General features: G+C 51.3%; 2 protein-coding genes across 3 annotated transcripts in view; both read left to right on the top strand.

Annotated features, from left to right (window-relative positions):
- Positions 1-411: 411 nt before the first annotated feature.
- Positions 412-13,702, top strand: PLAUR (plasminogen activator, urokinase receptor). The gene is made up of 7 exons (XM_006731970.3): positions 412-569; positions 2,103-2,213; positions 3,729-3,872; positions 9,611-9,769; positions 10,348-10,482; positions 11,885-12,031; positions 13,154-13,702. The coding sequence occupies exons 1-7, from the start codon at positions 512-514 to the stop codon at positions 13,405-13,407; spliced, it is 1,008 nt and encodes a 335-aa protein (XP_006732033.1). The 5' UTR covers positions 412-511; the 3' UTR covers positions 13,408-13,702.
- Positions 13,703-21,289: 7,587 nt separating this feature from the next.
- The window catches only part of CADM4 (cell adhesion molecule 4), an 11,690-nt gene continuing 11,426 nt past the window's right edge, over positions 21,290-21,553 (top strand). For both annotated transcript variants that reach the window (XM_081807014.1, XM_081807015.1), the window contains exon 1: positions 21,290-21,410. In XM_081807014.1, coding sequence (XP_081663140.1) covers positions 21,347-21,410 — 64 coding nt within the window. In that variant the 5' untranslated portion in view covers positions 21,290-21,346. The remainder of the gene's footprint in view (positions 21,411-21,553) is intronic.

Genomic DNA, 21,553 nt, shown 5'->3' with positions numbered 1-21,553 from the left:
TAGCCCTCGAGCCCCTGCCGCATCTGTATGATCTGGAGTAAGGCGGCACACCTTCGTCCGTGTGACCCTGGGCAGCACCAAGATGTGTCCGATAAACTGCAATCAGGGCTTGGCGCTGCTGCAGGGACTTCGCCCGGTGCTGCAGGATGTCCCTCAGCTGGCCCTGCCTCTTGCTGGGACTCGCGCTCTGGGAAGAGAGCTGTGAAAGCCCACTGAGTGTGCGCCCCTGCAGCGTGGAGACGGCTATGTGACCACGGCTACATGAGTCAGAGCCGAGCCTCCCCCCCCCCCCCCCCGCCCCGGCCCCACTCCTGGCTGGCCGCGCCCTGGCAAAGGAAGTTTTTGAGGAGGAGGGGAAGGAGGGGGAGGAGGGGGAAGCACCCACGCATCTGGGGCTGACTCGCTCTTTCGCAAAATCTCTGGGAGGAGCCCCGGGGGCACAAAACTGTCTGGTTCCCCGGGCCAGACTGAGAGGGGCAGGGAGCCACACGGACTGGAGCTGCGGCCAGACATGGGCCGCCCGGGGCTGCTGCCGCTGCTGCTGCTGTCGCTTCAGACCTGCATTCCAGGTAGGGACCGGGCGCCCAAAACACCTGCGTGGGGACACCGGGGCCCGAACGCAGTGAAGAGGGGGGAGGGGCGGGGGGCTCCGAGCTGGAGGAGTTGGAGGAGGGCGGCTCAGCCCCCAGCCCTCCCCCTCACGGAGTAATCCTCCAGCCAGCTGCAGCCCCACGCAGCACAGGACCCGGCCAGCAGTCGGTGCCCGGGAATACTCGTCGAGCGAAGGCTGTTAACGGCCGCCGAGTGAGTGCGCTCCTCTAAGCTCCTTCCCTGCAGTTTCAAACTGGGCGGGCAGAGCTATTCTAGCCCTGTTTCACAGAGAAGGAAACAGGCTCAGAGCGGTCCTGGAGTAAGGGGGATTCTGGCCCGCAGCTCTCTGCGCCCGGTCGGGGCTCCCCTCCGCCCCCGCACCCACCCAGCCCCTGGAAAGACCGGGAGCACGGAGCCTCCTGTTACAAAAGATCTAAATAGAGAGGCCGAACGTCGCAGAGACAGGCGCTGGGGGAAGCCAGGGCTTGTCCCTGGAGGACCCTTCCCTTTCACTATCCCCTAGCCACCCTCTCAACTCCTTTCCCGGGAAATGTACAGGAGAGGGTTGAAAAGCGAGAGGAAATTGAGAAGGAACTGAGTCAGGGCGGGGCGGTTCGGGCATGAATAACCCGGAAAGGTCTCCGGATCTTTCGCGGCCAGGAATGAGTAATGACTCTAGAAGACTGCGAATTTGTGGTGGGGAATGGACCCCAGCAGGGAAGGCCGGGTGGGCGGGTAAAGGTGTTGGGGCGGGGCTAGTGGGCCAACTTATAACCACAGGACGTGCTAGTGGGAGGGGCGAGAAACTCGGGGAAGGAGCTGGGGGCGGGGCGAGAACCTCCGGCGAGGAGCTGAGGTGCTGGGAGAGAACTTCGGGGAAGCTATAGCAGTTGGGGTTAGAACTTCCCGAGGGCTGATGGGTGAAGTTAAAACTTTGGCCTGGACTGATGGGCGGGGAGAGAATGTTGGGGAGAAGCTATGGAAAGGAGTAGAGTCTGGAGGCATTAAGGGGGGGGATAGTCAGTGGGGGTCACCGGGAACTGGGGTAGAACGTAAAGATCAGCTGCAGTTGGGTGAGGGTAGAACGCCCTTAGGAGAGCTTGCGAAGCCGAATAGACCGAGGGCCGGTGGAATGGGGGAAAGGACCTAAATTGGAGCTGGGCTGGAATATCCAGATGGACAGAGAGGGTGGGGATTGGACTCAGGATAGGCCCCGCGCTGATACAGAATTCAAGGGAAAATGAGCCAGGGCGTGACTTTAGGGAAAGACTGTTGGAAGGGATAGAACTTTAGGGTAGGGGGTGTAGATAAAACGTGGGGTTATACATAGGCCGGAAGTACTGCTGACCCGAACCCAGTGTTGGAACCAAAGGGCGGACAGAATGTGGAGCGTGAACCTGAGTGCACAAGGCCTGGAGACTTGGTCCTGGTATTGGGGCATGAAGGAGCAGGGAGGGGGAGCACCGCTCGGAGCTATAACAATCTCTCCTCTCCTCCCTCTTACCCTGCAGCCTCCTGGAGCTTGCAGTGCATGCTGTGTGGGAGGATCGGGAAATGCCAGGTGGAAGAGTGTGCCAGTGGCCAGGACCTCTGCAGGACCACGATCATGCGCATATGGGAAGGTGAGATTCCCCACTACAGCGCGACAGGGAACCTTATTTCACCAGTAATCAGGGAAATGCAAACGAAAAAGACAAGGAGACCCTATTTCATACCCACCAGATAGACAAGCTTTTAAACAATTTGACAATGCAGGGATGGATGAGGATGTGAAGCTGCAGACCTGGTTAATGAGGATAAATTCGTGCATGCACCGCACAGAGCAATTTGGCAATATCTAGTACAGATGATGATTAGCATACCCTCCTGCCAGCAATCCAACTTCTAGGAATATAGAAACCCCAAAGAACCTTGAACACACATGCCCGGGGACACACGTGTAAGAATGTTCTTAGCAGTTATGTTTGTGATACGGGTTAGTCATCAGTCGAGGAGAAACATTATGGTATAATCACACAATGGAATGCTCCACAGCAGTTTATTTATTTATTTTTTTTTAAAGATTTTATTTATTTGACAGAGAGAGACAGCAAGAGAGGGAACACAAGCAGGGGGAGTGGGAGAGGGAGAAGCAGGCTCCCCAAGGGGCAGGGGGCCCGATGTGGGGCTCAATCCCAGGACCACGGGATCATGACCTGAGCTGAAGGCAGACGCTTAACATCTAAGCCACCCAGGCGCTCTGCTCCACAGCAGTTTAAATGAAGGAACTTGAGCTGTAGGTATTAAAGTGGATACATCTCAAAAACATCAGGTTGAGAGGGAAAAAAGCATGTTTCAGGGTATGATATCTTTTAATATAAATAGTATATAACAATATGCAATAAATAATGTATAAATAAATAATAGTATACATTATTATGTGTACCTAGTGTGAAAATCACCTACACCAGTGGTTGCTTCTGGACAGGGCATAAGGGGAATGGGATTTGGGGGGGTGAGCAGGAGGCTTTAACTCTATCTTTTAAATTTAAGTTCTTTTAAAAAATATCTGAGGGGCACCTGGGTGGCTCAGTCGTTAAGCGTCTGCCTTCGGCTCAGGTCATGATCCCAGGGTCCTGGGATCGAGCCCCGCATCGGGCTCCCTGCTCCACGGGAAGCCTGTTTCTCCCTCTCCCTCTCCCCCTGCTTGTGATCCTGCTCTCACTGTGTCTCTCTCTGTCAAATAAATAAATAAAATCTTTAAAAAAAAAAAATATCTGAAACAAATATAGCAAAATTTTCTAATATTTTATAAAATTTGGTGATGAATGCACAGTTATTTATTGTATCATTCTCTTATGCTTTTTGGCAAGCTTGTAACATTTTTCCTTTAAAGATTCCTATTAGAGGCATCTCCCTGCTAAAATCACTAAGCTGGGAGGGAGGGGTAGGTGGATCCAGACAGCCTCAGTGACAGTGTGGTCACTAAGAGGGGTAGGCTCCCTGTGGTGGGAGGGCGAGGAGAGGAGACAGCTGGACCCCAGAGAAGAGGCCTGGCAAGGATCAGCCCTGGAAGAGGGTGACCTTAGGACCAGAAGCATCAGAGGCTGGTTGGGTCCAGGGCAGCCTTTGGGGTAACAAAGATACATTCTTCACAGGAGGTGAAGAGCTGGAGGTGGTGGAGAGAGGCTGTGCCCACCCAGAGAAGAGCAACAGGACCATGAGCTATCGGACAGGCATGCAGATCATCACTCTTACAGAGACCCTGTGTGGGACTGACTTGTGCAACCGACCCACCCCTGGTGAGCTGGGCAGCCCTCACGATCCCCAACCCCGCACGCATCATTCTCCTGATCCTGTCCCCACCAGCCCCGACTCTCAAATGCCAGTTTAACAAAAAGACTTAGAGAGGCTCAAGTTCTCCAGTTCCCACAGGAGAGGGTGGGAAGCCACAAATCCATGTTGCATGGTCATGTGTGCAGATTCCTCTTTCTGGGCCTGGCAAGAAAGGAAATTGGTTAAGGCCAGGCCCGTCCCAGTGACGCAAGTAAGCAGAGCACCTACGCAACCTGTTTCTCGTTCAGCCATGCTGACCTCAAACTTTCGTCTTTTGGCGGAGGCTGAATCAGATGTTTATTTTCAAGGAAGTGACAAGAGAGGGGACGCTGGCTTCAGCTTTCTGTTAGATGTGCTTAAGGAAAGCACTGATAATCGAGTCTAAGTTCGAATCATAGATAATATTCAGAAGATTTAACAATATCAGTCAATGCAGAAGGCATTGATCAATCCTGGACCCCCCTCTTTAGCTGATGGATCTTGGAGACATAGGGTTCTAAAGAGAGACTTGGGAGTGGTCAAGGGTCCACCAGCAAGCTTAGAGCACAGCTGTCAATTCAGTAATTTAATAAGTGGTAAAGCGATTATCAGCCTCCATTTCTCAGGCCATTTTACCCTGCTTGTGACGACTGGAATAGTTGGTAAAACCACATCCTGTATTTATGTGATACTGGGGATATAGAAGTGACCAAGACACTTTGGGCCTTAGCATGGGATTACAGTCAGTAGGGTGGGAGTGGGGGTGACAGACCCATCACCAAGCAGTGACTGCTCAGATTAGTCAGAGCCAGGATGGAGAAGCACAAGCAGAGGGGTCAGGACCATGAGACCTCTGGTCTGAGAGGGGCCAGAGCTGTAGTTGGGAAGCACGTCCAGAATTTTCAGGGCTGAGATAAGGGAAACAGCGGCCAGAGTGATCAGGGCTGGGATGAATGAAGAATAGGGGCTGTGAGACCCTAGGGGAGATAACTGGTCAAAGAAGTTTTCCTCCAGGAAGCAACAACTAAGCTGGATCTTGAGGGATGAGCAGGAGTCAGACTGTTAAAAAAGACAGTGGAAAGGGTTTTCTAGGAAGAGCAACAGACACCAAGGCCCAAAGGTGGATGAAAGTAGTATGACTGGAGGAAAGAAAAAACAGGGCAAGAGGAGCTGGAAATTGGCAGGGTCATATTACACAGGGCCTTCTAGGTTGTGGTGAGGAATATAGACCATACGGGCGGCAGGGGGAGGTCATAAAAGGGTTGAGGTTTTTTTGTTGGTTTGTTTGTTTTTTAGATTTATTTATTTATTTGAGAGGGAGAGCACACAACAAGTGGGGGGAGGGGCAGAGGGAGAGAATCTCAAGCACACTCCCCACTGAGTGAGAAGCCTGATGCAGGGCTTGACATCATGAGCCATGAGATTGCAACCTGAGCCAAAATTATGAGTCAGATGCTTAACCAACTGAGCCACCCAGGTGTCCCAAAGGTTTTTGTGGGTTTTTTTAAGATTTTTTTTTATTTATTTGAGAGAGAGAGAAAGAGTGTGAGCAGGGGGAGGAGCAGAGGGAAAGAGAGAATCTCAAGCAGACTCCCCACTGAATGTGGAGCCAACGGGTTGGGCAGGGGAGAAGGTTCAATCCCACAACCATGAGATCATGACCTGAGCGGAAACCAAGAGTCTGACACCCAATCGACTGAGTCATCCAGGCGCCCCGGTCATAAAAGGATTTTAAGCAGAGAGTGTCACGATCAGATTTGTACTTTTGAACAAATGATTCTGACCTCAGAGGAGAGCAATGATGGAGGGAAAGTAGATGAGGGCAGTCCAACTTGGAGGTGGGTGAGGTTGTCCAGATGAAGAAGAGAGTAACTGCATTAGAATGTCAACCATGCTCATGGAGAGAAGTGGGTGGATTTTAAGAACTCTTTAGCAGGTAGATGAGCAGGACTTAGTGATGGATTAGACATGGGGGTGGGTTTGCAGTTCTGGTCATGATGGAGTCACATGTATCAGACTAATCTGCCAGTGAAAGCCAGAAAAGCTGGACAAATTATAAACAATTACTCGAGGTCACTGGAGAGCAGCCAATGAAGAGAGGACCTTGAGGTGCTACAATCTTTGAAATAAGGGAAGCACAGAAATTGAGTTATGCAGAAAGCTGGCTTTATCCTTGAGTGCACTTTCCAATTCACTGCTGTGAAGGGGAAATAAAACCCAAATAAGAGAGATCATTGCTAGACTGAGAAGCCAGGGGTTAGAGTCTTTCTGGCTGCCAGAGCGTCTGAAGAATGAGAGGTAGAGTTCGGGAACGTATGAAACCACAGAAAAGGGAGTCCCCAAATCTGCATATTTCCTTTAAGTCATTGGCAAGCTGTACATGCACAGGGTGAGACTCCAAGGAACTCAGCAGAAAATAGTATCTGGGAAGCTACAGAACTGAAAAAGGATTCCAGCAGGCATATGATGCTGGAGAGACCAAAGTTGCAAAGTTGGAGAGAGAGGCCTTGGTAACCACCCCATGCTTTCTGCTAAGACCATACCCTAGGTGTAAGGGCAAAACTGAGAGAGACCAGCCCTAAAGATTCCTACATTTGATCTTCAGCGGGAAGAAAACTGACCTTCTTGGGAAGAAAATAACATTATTTAGAGCCTTTCCAAATTTTCATTGTGATGTCTGGCATCTAATCAAAACTTACAAGGTACCCCAAAGAAAATTGAAAGGACCAATTAACGAGAAACCTAGAGACAAATCCAACAGTAGAAACAGACTCATAATGATTCAGATAGTGGAGTTATTAGATAGGGAAATTTAAAATAGCCATGATCAATATAGTCCAAAAAAGGGGCGCCTGGGTGGCTCAGTCGTTAAGCGTCTGCCTTCGGCTCAGGTCATGATCCCAGGGTCCTGGGATCGAGCCCCGCATCGGGCTCCCTGCTCGGTGGGAAGCCTGCTTCTCCGTCTCCCACTCCCCCTGCTTGTGTTTCTTCTCTCGCTGTGTCTCTCTCTGTCAAATAAATAAATAAAATCTTTAAATATATATATATAGTCCAAAAAAATAGAGGAGAGGATAAACTTTAACAGAAATGTAGAGTCTATTTTTTAATTCTAAAAATTTTTTTAAATGTTTTATTTATTTATTCATGAGAGTCAGAGAGAGAGAGAGGCAGAGGGAGAAGTAGGCTCCCCACCTAGCAGGGCGCCTGATGCAGGACTCGATCCCAGGACCCTGGGATCATGACCTGAGCCGAAGGCAGACGCTTAACCATCTGAGCCACCCAGGCGCCCCAGGAGTCCATTTTTTTAAAAGAGTCAAACAGGAGGGGCGCCTGGGTGGCTCAGATGGTTAAGCGTCTGCCTTCGGCTCAGGTCATGATTCCAGGGTCCTGGGATCGAGTCCCGCATCGGGCTTCCTGCCCCTTGGGGAGCCTGCTTCTCCCTCTGCCTCCCCCTCTCTTTCTCTCTCTCTCTCTCATGAATAAATAAATAAAATCTTAAAAAAAAAAAGTCAAACAGGAAACACAGAATAGTGACTGAAATTAAGAACTCAATAGATGTGCTTAATAGAGCCCAGAAGCAGTGGGGCAAAAGGATTAAAGAACTAGAAGACAGGGCAGGAGACGTCTCCAGATTGGTGCCTAAATGTGGAGGATCAAGGAACCTGCCAGGTTTCTGCCCTGGGGTACTGAATGGGACCACCGCAGAGATATGGAATTCAGGAGATAAAGAAGTTTAGAGAAGATGGAGAGCTTCCTTTGGGGCATGTAGAGATTCAGGTGTTTGAGGGATAGCAAGACGGCCTCTCCAGGAGGCAGTTGGGTGTACAGGTGTGGAGCTCAGAGAGAAGTTCCCAGCAGATGCGTGGAAATGAAGCCAGGTCAATGGATAACATCCCCATGGGAGAGAGTGTGCACTGTGAGAAATGAAAAGGGCCTAAGACAGAACCCTGAGGATGACCCACATTTAGAAGAGCGACATAAGAACAAGAGTTTATGAGGGGACCTGAGGGTGGTATGATGGCGGTGATGGCAATCCGTGTTTTCATTTTCATGGAAGTTCATGTGAGAAGACATGGGTTGTTGGCATTTTAATGATTTTTTCTTTAGGGTTGGGGAAGATTTGGCCTTGGATGTAAGTGATTCACCTAATTCCAGCAGCTGGCCTGCCGGTTGAGAGAGTGGCTGAGACAGCCCTCTCCCTTATGTAGGACTTGGCCCCAACTCAACTTGGATATTTGGGATCAGGAAGGGGAAGGCATACCAGGCTTCAGCATGGTGTGAGCCAAGGCCTGGCCGGAGGAATGACTCTAGTGTTTCCAGGGAAAAATAATTCACCCCCTTGGCCTGGACCAGCAGGTGTGAGAGGCTTATCACAGATCAATCAATCAAGCGAGGCTTGGATCCCTGACCCAATCGGGTAGTGCATTAATTATCTATCGCCTCAGTACAGATTGTCCCAAAACTTAAAACAAAAATGAGCAGGTATTATTTCACAAAGTTTCTGAAGGTCAGATTCTGAAGAATCTGGAAGTGGCTTAAGTAGGATGGTTCTGGATCTTTCATGAGGTTGTGGTCAAGATGACAGCAGAGCTGCCATCATCCCAAGGCTCCCAAGGGAGATTTACTCACGTGGCTGGTCCCCTCCCGTGGCTTGGACAAAGGCCTCAGTTCCTCGCCACGTAGACCTCACCATGGGGTGTCTGAGTGTTCTAACTGCATGACAGATGGACTTCCTCCAGACCAAGTAATCCAAGAGAGAGCCAGGAAGAAGTTGCGATGCCTTTTATGATCTAGCGCAGGAATCATACACCATCATTTCCGCAATATCCCATTAGTTACACGGGTCAGCCCTATTCTTTGTGTGTGCGTACCAGGAAACAGGGGGCACTGGGGGCCGTCTCGGAGGTTGGCTACCACAGAGAACAATAGCAGGGTTTTAAGCAATTCTTCATTCATTCATTTAACAAATATTTACTGGATGTCTTCTCGGGCTCTGGCCCTGTGCTGGGTGGTGTTGGGACACAGTAATGATTAGGACAGCCCTGGCCCCACCTCCTGGGGCTCAGAGTCCAGTCAGACGGGGATGACCCAAAGTGGATGTAGCTGGGATTGGGGAGCCCAGGGGGGCACATTGATGCAGCCTCCGAGGTCAGGGAGGACTTCTTAGAGGATGTGAAATTTGAGATGATGCCTGAAGAATGAGTAGGAGGAGACAGGGAAAGTAAGGAGCCGAGGGAGCGTGTTCTAGGCAAGGGCTGGATGCCAGTCAGCATGTACGTTCAGGAACTGTGGGAAGTCATGGGGAGTAGAGTTTGAGGGGCTAGTGGAGGGAGATGAGACAGGAGAGGTGGCCGGGACCCAGAGGTCCACACGGAGTAGCTTGGATATTATTCTGAGGGCACTGGGGAGCCATGGAGAGGTTTTGAGCAGAGCAGGCAGGGTCACATTTGAGTATTAGAAACATCCTTCTAGGGCCATGTGGGGCTGCACTGGGTGGGGTTGGGGGGCAAGGATGGAAACCAGGAGGCCAGGTATTTGAAGAAGTTCTGACCTGGTCATGGGGCTGGAAAGGAGGGGATGGATGCTAGAAAGATTCAGGAGGTGGGATGGGCAGGGCTTTGATGATTGGTTGAAGGAGGAATTGATGCTAAGTTGAGTCTTCAAAGGAGCTAGATTTCCGGAACTCTCTCCATGGAGTCTCACCCTCCTGCCCCTCCCCGAACAGGTCGGACTTCCACCTTTCCCCGAATCCGAAGCCGTTACCTCGAATGTGTTTCCTGCGCCTCATCAGATCTGAGCTGTGAGAGGGGCTGGGACCAGAGCCTGCAATGCCGCAGCCCTACAGAACAGTGCGTGGAAGTGGTGACCTACCAGAGCCTGGAAGGTGAGCTCCAACCTGCCAGCAGCATCTCCCCCCTGCATTGCTCTTCCCCAAGGCTGCCCTTAACAAGGACCCCAGCATAACAAGGATTTAAGCAAGGTAGAAGGTTAGTTCTCTCACACACAAAAAAGTCTAGTGATAGGAAGTCCTGAGCCACTAGGACAGTTCTACCATCACCAGGAACCCAGATGCTTTCTCATTTCTTGAATATTGTTTCCATTCTCACAATTGCCTCATAGTCCAACATGGCTGCCAGAGCTCCAAACCTCATGTCCAAGTTCCAGGAAGGAGAAAGAAGAAAAGGAACAAAAAATAGGCACCCCTCCTTTTGTGGGGGTTCTCCTTTCTGGAAGTCCCATAAAACCATTCTATTTACATCACATTGACCAGAACTTAGCCACATGATTATACCTATGGAAGCTGGAAAATGTGGTTTTGCCTAGATAATGTGGCTGCCCCAAATAAAATGAGGGTCCTATAATGAACAGTGAGGCAGGAAATGGACAGATGACTGCTGCGGTGGTGGGCAAGGCCAGTCTCAGCCCCTGAACAATCTGACCTCTCTCTTCTGCCTCCGACAGGCAGTCCAAGGGATGAGCACCACACCCGCGGCTGTGGCAACCTTCCGGGCTGCCCAGGCCCCACCGGCTTCCACAACAACCACACCTTCCACTTCCTGCGGTGCTGCAACACCACCAAATGCAATGGAGGCCCAGGTGAGGGGGCAGGGGACCCACGCAGCATGAGGCCGGGGTCGGGGCAGGGAGGTGTACCCGGGCTGCTGCCCCTCACTCGCAGGCCACCCCTCCTCTCTAGGTGTCCATCTCCCCTGAAAGCCCCTCCTCAAAGAAGGCTTGTGTGGAAATTCATCAGGCCCATCAAACCTTTTCCAAAGACCCCTGCTTTATACTTCCTTGAATCCTTCCGCAGCTCACCGCCCTGGTCCATGCCACCGGGAGCTCTTGCCTAGATTGTTGCGATGACCTTCTCACTGGTCCCCCTGCTTCCGCTTCTGCCGCCTACAGCCGATGCTCAACACAGCAGCAAGGGTGATTTCTTAAAAATGTAAACCAGAGCATGTCACTCTCCTTCCTCAGGCACTGCAGCAACTCTTCTTTGCTCTCAGAGTAAAATCTAAAGACCATCCTATGCCCTCTGTAATCCAGCACCTGTCTGCCTCATGGTCTACATTGAGTTCCTGCAACTGCCAAACTCTCTCCTGCCTCAGGGCCTTTGCGCATTCAGTACCCTCCACCAGGAACACATCTCCCCCAAGAGTTTACCCGGCTGGCTACTTCTCATTTGTTAGGTCTCAGCTTAAAGTATTGTCCTCAGGGAAACATTCTCTGTCCCTCCCCTCCACTATAATCTCACTCCTTGGTGTTATTCTGTCTCCATAAACCAGTACCGACCAACAGAACTTTCCACGGTGATAGAAATGTTCCATATCTGTACTGTCCAATATGGTAGCCACTAACTCATATGGCTGTTGAGCACTTGAAATGTGAAACTGAACCTTGAATTTTAGTTAATACGAATTCATTTCCGTGTAAATGTAAACAACCACACGTGGCTGGTGGCTACCATATTGGACAGTGTAGGTCTGAGTGGTAAGTGCTGTAGGGCAGGGACTGTTTCGTCTTCCACAGCTGCTCGCGCAGTGCCTGGTCAGATAGGGGCTCAGGAGGAGCGGCGAGGTGGGATTTCTCTCACAGGTTCTATAAAGAACCCCCCAGAAGGGGCGCCTGGGTGGCTCAGTTAAGCGTCCGCCTTTGGCTCAGGTCATGATCTCAGGGTCCTGGGATTTAGTCTCACATCTGGCTCCCAGCTCAGCGGGGAGTCTGCTTCCTCTCCTTCTGCCCCTCCCCCCGCTCATGCTCGTGCTCTCTCTCCCGCTCTATCTCAAATAAATAAAATCTTTAAAAAAAAAAAAAAAAAAAGCCCTCCCCCTCTGAAGACTGCTGTTCCAATGCCTGACCACTAGGTGGCTCCATGACATCTCAGGCTGCGAGTTGACCGTTCTAGGGGAGGTAATGCAAGGAAGGACACCCCTCACCCCACCTGCCCGCACCCCCATACTAATTTCCTTGGTTTCTGTGTCACTTGTCTTCTCCCAAGTCCTGGAGCTTCAAAACCTGCCTCTGAATGGCCTCCAGTGTTACAGCTGTGAGGGGAACAGCACCCATGGATGTTCCTCCGAAGAGATTGCCCTGACCGCCTGCCAAGGCCCCATGAATCAATGTCTGAAAGCCACGGGAACTAATGGTGAGCCCTTCCAGGAGGCTGGGAGAGTATACTTGTGGGTGGGGGCTTGTGGGCCACAGGTCGACTTCAGGGAGCTGGGTCTTCCTGTGGAAAATGTAGGGCTTCCTTCAGGAGGGTGCAAAGTGTCGTCAGGAATGAGGACTTCATTAAGAAATGAGCGTTCCCGCCACAGAAATGTGGACCTCTCTGGGGGTGGGACTTCCCACGAGGGGGTGGGACTTCCCACGAGGGGGTGGGACTTCCCACGAGGGGGTGGGACTTCCTGCGGGCGTGGCGGGCTCCCATCCTGTGCCATCCTGGGCAGGTCTCTGTTCCAGCGGTTCTCAAACCTTTTCATCTCAAAATTCCTTCGTGCTCTTAAAAATTATTACTTATGGCAGATATATCTATAGATATTTACTGCATTAGGATGAAAACTGAGATATTTTAAGAGATGCAAATTATTAATTTATTTATTACTTATTTTTTTAGAGAGAGAGCCCGCAAGTGGGGGATGGGGAGAGGGCAGAGGGAGAGGGAGAGAGAGAATCTTAAGCAGGCTTCATGCCCAGCATGGAGCCCGCATCGGGGCTTGATCTCATGACCCTGAGGTCATAACCAAGAGTTGGACGCTTAACTGACTGAGCCACCCTGGTGCCCCTATTAATTTATTTTAAAATAAATTAATTTAAAAGAAAAATACAAAATAAAACCTCATTCCATGTGAACATAACATTTTTTACTTAAAAAAAAATGACATTTTCCATAATGAAAACATTTAACAAGAAGACTGCTGTTGTTCTACCATTTCGCAAATCTCTTTCATGTCTGGCTTAATAGAAGATGGCTGGATCCTCATCCTCATATGGGCTTCTGCGTTCAGTCGTCTGCAAGATCACATGTCTCAGGGTTTCTGGAAAACCCCCACTGTACACTCACAAGAGTGGAAAAGTCGAATGATGCTTTAGCATTATTATGAGAATAGTTTTGACTTCTCGGTTCCCCCAGAAGGGTCTGAGGGACCACACTTGAAACTGCTGCTTTCTTCAAGTGGGATCCGCCAGAAGGTGGCAGGTCACCCGGTGAGCACTGCAGGCCCAGCCCCAGGAGCTGGGAGTCTCACGCAGTCTTCTCTCTCCTCAGGGCTGGGCAACCCGAGCTACACAGTACGAGGTTGTGCAACTTCCTCATGGTGCCAGAGTCTCCACGTGGCTGAAGCCTTCAGCCTGACCCATCTCAACGTCTCATGCTGTACTGGAAACGGCTGTAACCACCCAGTCCTGGATCACCAGCCCCACATGGGCGGCGCCCCCCGGCCTGGTCCTGCCCACCTCAGCCTCATGGCCACCCTGCTTATAACTGCCAGACTGTGGGGAGGCACTCTCCTCTGGACCTGACCCCCTACACTCCCCCTTCCCTGGCTGGATCCAGAGGAGCCCTTTGCCCTCCCCTCAGCTCCCAGCCCTGCAGACTTGCTGTGTGACCTCAGGCCAGTGTGCTGCCCTCTCTGGGTCTCAGTTTTCCCAGCTGTCTCACGAAGTTGCAGAACCAGGGGAGAAAAGCTGGAGAAAGACTGCAGGCCAGCAGGAGAGGTCTTGTTATGTTAGCATTGTTGTACCATTGTTGTTATTATTAATTAATATTTGTTTTATTTAATATTTTATACTTAAAGATTTTTGTACCAGCGAACAAGGCCTGATCTTCCCTTCTCCGTAGCATCTCTCTTTGGGAGGATGAATGGGCGGGGGGGCACCTTTCACCCACCTCCTGGAATTGGGGGTCACATTGTAGGACCCAGGCATCTGGGGCCCCAGCCTTGGGAGCAGTTCTCCATGGGCTTCCATCCTAAGCCACCTCCACATCAATTTCTGGGCTCCAACTCACTCACTCAAGCACAAACTTTCCAGTCTCTTCTCCCAAGCTCCAAAGGTCAAGACTACTTTGTTGTTCTAAGGAGAGGCATCTGCATTTCCTAGGGGGTTCTGAGACCGGAGATGAATGGGAGGGATAATCTGATGGCCAGAACTCCCTGGGGGCCCTGCAGTGAGGAATCAGGACAGGACTACATTTCCCCAGATGCCCCGGTGGCAAGAGATAAAAGCTGGGCTCTTTTTCCTAGGATGCCTTCAGACTGACTGAGAAAAAGAACTCTCATTTCAATTGGCACCCTTGGGGCACAATATTGAAGAATTCACGTTTCCTATGATTTGCTGAGGCAAGCCCAAAGAGACAAAATTACGTTCCCCAGGACCCTATGGCTAATGAAGAAAAGATAAGACATCTTCCATGGTATTTGAGGGCAGGGAAGGGACGGGTTTCTTTTTAGGACCTCCTCAAATCACATAGCACTGAGCGTCACTGTGGTGGCTTAAAGAGGTGGCCTCAGTATCTCCATCTCTTTGAACGTGCGTGGCTCTGGGACTGCTTTGACCGTGCCACATTCTGGGCTTCAAGAAACTGGCTCTGGAGAAGCCAGCTGCCATGTCAAAAGCTTCCTGTGCTGAGGCTGCTGTGCTCTGGGGACGCCCACACTATTTCTTGCATGGACGCCATGTGGGGAGAGAGCCCCAGATGTCTCAGCCATCTCAGCCCAGACACCAGACAAGTGGGCGAAGGAGGGGCCCTAGACGTCGCAACCCCAGCAGATGTAGCATGCAGGAGGGTCGGGAAGCCCAGCTGTTTTTGTTTCCCAGGACTGCTGTAGTAACCAACTTTCAAACTGGGTGGCTTCCAGCAACAGAAATGTATGCTCTCAGAGTTCTGGATGCTAGAAGTCTGAAATCAAGGTGTTGGCAGTGCCGTGCTCTTTCTAAAGTCGCTGGGGAAGGATCCTTCCTGGCCTCGTCCTGGCTCCTGGGGGTTGCTGACAATCCTTGGTGTTTCTGGGCTTGCAGCCACGCTACTCCAATCTCTGCCTCTGTCCTCACGTGGCCTTCTCAGTCAATGTGGCTGGGCGGCTCCAAATCTCTCCCTCTCCTTACCAGGACACCACTCATTGGATTTAGGGACCTACCCTAATCCAGTGTGACCTCATCTTAATCCTATCTGCAAAGACCCTATTTCCAAATAAGGTCACATTCATAGGTCCTAAGGGTTAGAACTTCAATGTATGGGGTGGCGGGGAGCGGGGGGAGACACAGTTCAATCCACAACCCCAGCCAGCAGCCAGAGCCAAGGTTTCAGATTAAGTGGCCCCATATGAACCATCGCACCCACCTCCAGCTGTTCCAGCCAGCCCATTTGGGCCCCGGTTCATCGTGGAGCAGATATGTACTGATCCTGCTGTCCCTTGCTCAAATTCCTGACCCACAGAATGGTAAAAGAAAAAGGTTATGGGGGCGCCTGGGTGGCTCAGTTGGTTAAGCGACTGCCTTCGGCTCGGGTCATGATCCTGGAGTCCCTGGATGGAGTCCCGCATCAGGCTCCCTGCTGGGCAGGAAGTCTGCTTCTCCCTCTGACCCTCCCCCCCTCATGTGCTCTCTCTCTCATTCTCTCTCTCTCAAATAAATAAATAAAATCTTTAAAAAAAAAAAAAAGAAAAAGGTTATGGTTTCACACCACTGAGTTTTGGGGCATTTTGTTATGCTGCAATGTTAATGGGAATAGTCATTTGTTTGGTAGTTTGCTAACCCTCCCCACTATAATCTCCATAAAGGGCAAGACCTTTATTTGCTCACTACTACTGTATTCACAGTACCGAGATGAATAATGCCTGGAACATGGCAGGTAATTAAGGAAGAAAAGAGGGAAGGAAGGACAGGAGGAAGGAAAGATCACATCTTTAGTCTCTTAAAACAAAAACTCTCTAGGGCTCTATCTCTCATGATGCCCTACAGCAGAGATGAGGCCAAGATAACATTTTCTGAGCTGCTCTACAATTGAAATTGAGGGTAGTTTCCCCTTTCCCATGATTGCCTACCACAGAAGTTGGAGGCTAGGATTACATCCACGGGGATGCCCTCCAGCAGAGTCTGGAGGCTAGGAATACATTTCCCATGATGCCTTGCAGCAGGAATGGAGGCTAGGACTGCATCTGCCATGAGACCCTGTGGCAGAGACTGGGGGCTAGGATTACATCTCCCAGCATGCCCTCCAGTGAGGATCAGAGGTTTGAAATACATGTCCCATGATGTCTTACAGCAGATCTTGAGGCTCAGGATACATTTCTCATAATGTTCTACAACAGAGTTTGTGATCAGGACCTCATCGTTAATGGCTCCCAAGTTTTTGTTCAGGGATTTCGGCTGCAAGAAATAAAATCCGTTTAAGCTGACTTAAGCAAAACGACATTATTGGAAGTTTAGAATCCAAGCAAGAGCTAGGTCTCTGGGCCTCACTAGGGACAAGAAATAGAATTGAAAAGCTGTGTGAAATCAAGGTTGTCTCCCTTTTGCAGAATCTGTCTCTGTCTCTCTCTCTTTCTCTCTCTGAATGTGTGGTTTCCCTCCTGGGCTTCCACTTTATTTTTCTGTCTCCGCATAGACCCCCTTCTTCCGCCTCGACCCCCTTCTTCCGCCTCACACACAGTAGCCAAATATGCCCTTGAAATGTCAAGTACCAAGAACTCCTCGTGTCCCAGTTCTAAAACTTGAGCTAGCAGACAGACCCTGATGGGGTCTAGTTGGGGTCAGTCCTCTGCCTCTGACCCTCTCTGCTACAGCCAGGGAAGTTCACACCTAAGTCAGGAAGCTGGGACAGTTGTTCAGGTCATGAACAGGCATCCACTGCTCCTGCAGCTCTCGTGGTACATGGTATGCAGCCCACTCAGCCAGATCTGGAAAAGCAATCTCTCTGAGAGGAATCCTACCACGAGGATGGGAGACCAGCTGAAAAAGTGAACTGTCACTCGGAGTGTTTTAATCTGCAAGCAGGGCTGCCTCCTTATATTCTATATGAATCAGAAACAACACAGAGGCCAGGGATGTATGCAACCGGACACCCAACTCAAAATGGTTGAAACAAAGAAGAAATTGATTATTTAAACGACAAGAGAGCATACCCTAAACGATCCATTCAGGCTTGTCCACCTCATGGCCCCAAGATGGCCGCTGCAACTCCAGATATCATAGCCACATTCAGAGGCAATAACAAAAGGCCATCTCTTCTTGGGTCTCTTTTTTTTAAAACAAAGAGAATTTAACCCAACACTTGCAAGCCGACTTGCCCTCACATTTTATTTGCCTGACTTGTTTCATACACCTATGCCTACAACAATCACTGGAAGGGGGCATGGAACCATCATACTGAGCAAAATATATTCAGACCCCACTCCTGAGGTTTCCCTTGCGTCATCTGGCTACTAAAGAAAGGGAGATGCCTGAACAAAATCAGGATTCTCTTAAAAAGGAAAAAGGTTGGGGGGGTTGGCGCCTGGGTGGTGCAATCAGTTAAACCTCCGACCCTTGGTTTTGGCTCAGGTTCTGATCTCAGGGTCCTGAGATCCAGCCCTGCCTTAGGCTAGCGCTCAGCGCTGAGTCAGCTTCAGATTCTCTCTCCCTCTCCCTCTGCCCCTCCTGCTCATGCTCTCTCTTTTTCTAAAATAAACAAATAGGGACACCTCGGTGGCTCAGTCGGTTAAGCATCTGCCTTCAGCTCAGGTCATGATCTTGGGGTCCTGGGATCGAGCCCCCCGTGTCAGGCTCCCTGCTCAGTGGGGAGACTGCTTTTCCCTCTCCCTCCAGTGGTGCTCTCTCTATACATATATATCTCTCTCTCAAATAAATAAATAAATCTTTTTAAAAAAATAAACAAATTAATCTTAAAAAAAAAAAGGAAAAAGGGGGAGGGAATGTGTATTAGGGGGGAAAACACCCAGTTTTTCTCCCATAGATGGAAAAACCCAGTTCTTCCCACTGTGTCTTTCTCCTGTGCGCCTCCTTTACCTTCACTGTCACACTCACAACACTTCTGGTCACCAAATCTGGGGGAGTTCTCCCACGCCCAGCAATTCTCTGTGACATGGGCTGGGTGTCCCGCAATTGAACTCAACTCTGACACGATCTACCTGGAGAAGGCATCAGATCCCACAGGCAAAGGGCTCAGGCCCACAAGCACACTCCTCTCCCCACTTCAGATGCCGATCACAAGTGCAGGCTCTCGCCTGTACTTCTGACCCATTGGTTAAAAATCAGAGGTTCCCGGGCGCCTGGGTGGCTCAGTTGGTTGAGCGACTGCCTTCGGCTCAGGTCATGATCCTGGAGTCCCGGGATCGAGTCCCGCATCGGGCTCCCTGCTCGGCAGGGAGCCTGCTTCTGCCTCTGACCCTCCCCCCTCTCATGCTCTCTCTCTCATATAAATAAATAAAATCTTTAAAAAAAAAAATCAGAGGTTCCCATGACCCCCTCTCCGGGTTGGATTAATTTGCTAGCGTGGCTCACAGAACGCAGGGAAACAGTGTGCTTACATTTACCAGTTCATTATAGAAGGATATGACAAAGGATACAGATGAGCATCCAGACAGAAGTGAGGCGCAGGGCAAGGTATGCGGGAAGGGGCGTGGAACTCTCCACGGCGAGCACTTTCCCAGCATCTTCACAGGCTCACCAACCTGGAAGCCCCCCAAACCTTGTAACTTTTGCAATTTTATGGAGGCTTCATTCCATAGGCATGATCATTCTCTAACTCCATTTTCCACCCTTCTCCCTTCTCAAGAGAATGGGGGGCAGGGCTGAAAATTCCAAGCTTCTAATCACAGTTTGCTCTCTTTGGTGACCAGCTATCTTCCAGGAGCCGTCCAGAAGCCCACCCAGAGTCTCCTCATTAAAACAAAAGACACTCTGGGGCAGCTGGGTGGCTCAGTTGTTGAGCGTCTGCCTTCGGCTCAGGTCATGATCCCAGGGTCCTGGGATAGAGCCCCACATAGGGCTCCCTGCTCCCCGGGAAGCCTGCTTCTCCCTCTCCCACTCCCCCTGCTTGTGTTCCCTCTCTCTCTGTGTCTCTCTGTCAAATAAATAAATAAAATCTTTAAAAAGAAAATAAAAGACACTCCTATCACCCAGGAAATTATAAGGATTTCAGGAGCTCTGTGCCAGGAACCAGGGGCAGAGACCAAATACATACTTCTAGTATCTCCCAGAATGATATTGAGTAAACAACTAACAAAGTCTGCACTAACCCAACACTTCCAAAAATTCAAGAAGGGTCAACTCATGGTGTACCCATCCCACCCCCCATAGCAAGCCCAGCAGGGGGCTCCCCAATATAATTTCTCTTTAAAAAAGCTGATTTCACCTCTGACCTGAGGGTGTAGGGAGCCTGTGGTTCATGTTTAATTTAATCAGCATAATCTCATCCCCTGGCCATTGATATTGGTTCAGTGATAGGTAGGTGGCATCATCTGGGCCAATGAAACCTAATGAAAAGTTTTCTAGAAGCTTCTGGGGGAAGTTATCTCCCCACTCTGCTGAAGGAGCTTCTTAAAGCTTCTGCTCCCCCTTTCTCTCATCCCCCCTCAGTCTCCTTCAGTCTGGCTCTCTCCATCCGTCTTGCCATTTTCTCTCTCTGCCCCTCTCCACATAAGAAGGAAAGGTGTGGCCCCAGGCATCTCGCAACATGAGGGCAGCTATTTACCCTTAGGACAGAGAGACAGACAGGCCATGCTGACACTTTTTTATATGTGACCCAATTCTCTTTCTCTTAAGCCACTTGGGTTGAATTTGCTGTCACTTGCATGAAAACTCTAATGGATAAAGCACCCTGGTCTTTGACAGGATGGGGACAGGACCACCACTCTCCTGGTGTCCTCAGAAGGGAGAAATGGTGGGTCCCAAAGAAGACAGATGAGAATCAAACCAACATCTCCCGGGTGTTGGATTCTCTTCAGTTGGAGCAGAACATTGGTTAGAGCCATGAGGGCAAGGGGACCTATAGGTTCTTGGGGGAAAGACAACTATTTGCTACCTACCCCCTAACCCAGTATCCTACATCTAGGTCAGACACCTCTCTTCCACCTATCCTAAGACAGAAAATGTGAGGCCTCTTTCCCTGTTTACCGAAGGGTAACCTGAGAATGGAAAAGGAAAGGAGTTGCTTGGAGCTGGGGTCCTGGGGACACAGATGTTGATGGGAGATTTGGTCCCGAGAACAGTGAGGATCCTAGAGGTCCCGAGGACTTGGGGGTTGATGGGAATTTGGGTCCCAAAGACAGACAGGATGCTGGGAGCTGGACACTGAGGACAGAAAGGGTATCTGGAGCTGAAGTTCCCTGGTGGGCCTGGATGTAGACTATTTTGGTAGTGACGGAGATAAAGAGCAAGAATTTTCATAGTCAGCATATCTCAGTTTACCTAGTTGTCAAAAGGGCATGGGAGAGGTTGAGATCTCCTACTTTCCATGGTTTCTCACTCTTCCCGGGTCCTAAGGGTGATAAACTTGGACCAGGTCTACAAGGTCCCACAGAAGTGGGCTCAGGGAGACCCATTCCCAGGAGGGAGAAGGGACCCAAGTCTGGAGGGGTGAGGCAGCAACAGTGATGGGAGAGACATGGGAAGGGCACATGGAGTGTGGGAGACTCAAAGAGATTGGGGCAGGAAGAGCAGGGAAGCTGGGTGGGGAAGCTGGTCGCTAGGGCCTGGGAGGCATCCACAGGAGCCTCTCCCTCTCTGGGGCTCAGGACTCAGGCTTCCTTCCAGTTGGTTCACTTCCAGGGGCCCCTTTTGGGAGAATGATGCATGATATGGAAACACTGGATTCCCGGGTCTGGAAGGGTGGGGCCTCACCCCAGCCCCGCCCAGCCCTGCCCTGGGAGTTCTTGGACCTGCCCAGACATCCCTCTGCTGCCTTCCCGGATCTCGAGGTGGCTCAGTTCACAACCTGTCATGTGACACCTTCACCTTCACTCACCTGTCCACAGAACACCTCTCACACTCACCTTTCCCACAAAACACTCCTCCTCCCTCAATGCTCACAATCTCACACAACACTCGCCTCCGCACACACCCAAACCTTCACACACACCCCTCACAGTTACCTTCCCCTTTCCCCTTACCCTCACACAACACCTGCACCTTCACACACCCTTCCACCAACACCCTCACACTCACCTCTTCACACAACACCCACAACCTCTGCCCTCACCCGGCACCCTCCCATTCTCCCGCACCCCCTGCACCGCCAGCTCTTGGGGGTCGCACCCCCACCATCCCCCCTCCCCATCGTCTCGTGGCCCCCCTGGGTCTCCCGCCTTTCTCGTCCCGGCCTGGGCCCCGCCCCGGCCCCGGAGCCCCGCCCCCGGGCGGGCAGGGGGCGGGGCTAGGGGGCGGGGCGGGCGGCGCGGGCGGTGCAGGTGCCGGGCCGGGAGCGAGCGGCGGCGGCGGCGGCGGCGGCGGCGGCGGCACCATGGGCCGGGCCCGGCGCTTCCAGTGGCCGCTGCTGCTGCTGTGGGCGGCCGCGGCGGGGCCAGGTAGGGTCGGGGGCCGGGGTCGGCCGGCCAGGCCGGGGCGGGGGGCGCGCTGCGGTGACAGCCCGGCTGCCGCGGGGCCGCAGAGGCCGAACAATGCGCGCGGGGCCGGGCCGGGCCCCCTCCCCGGGACAAAGCGCAGCGCG

Source organism: Leptonychotes weddellii, chromosome 16 (genome assembly GCF_054177405.1).
Source record: "Leptonychotes weddellii isolate Sample4059 chromosome 16, ASM5417740v2, whole genome shotgun sequence".
Classification (NCBI taxonomy): domain Eukaryota; kingdom Metazoa; phylum Chordata; class Mammalia; order Carnivora; family Phocidae; genus Leptonychotes; species Leptonychotes weddellii.
The sequence above is the reverse complement of the archived record's forward strand: the minus strand, read 5'-3'. Positions and strand labels throughout refer to the sequence as shown.

Excerpts from the sequence above, each read along its gene's own strand:
- PLAUR (XM_006731970.3), top strand. The coding sequence starts at position 512 with ATGGGCCGCCCGGGGCTGCTGCCGCTGCTGCTGCTGTCGCTTCAGACC. Across the intron at positions 10,483-11,884 it reads CAAATGCAATGGAGGCCCAG|TCCTGGAGCTTCAAAACCTG; the intron begins GTGAGGGGGCAG and ends TCTTCTCCCAAG. Across the intron at positions 12,032-13,153 it reads GAAAGCCACGGGAACTAATG|GGCTGGGCAACCCGAGCTAC; the intron begins GTGAGCCCTTCC and ends CTCTCTCCTCAG.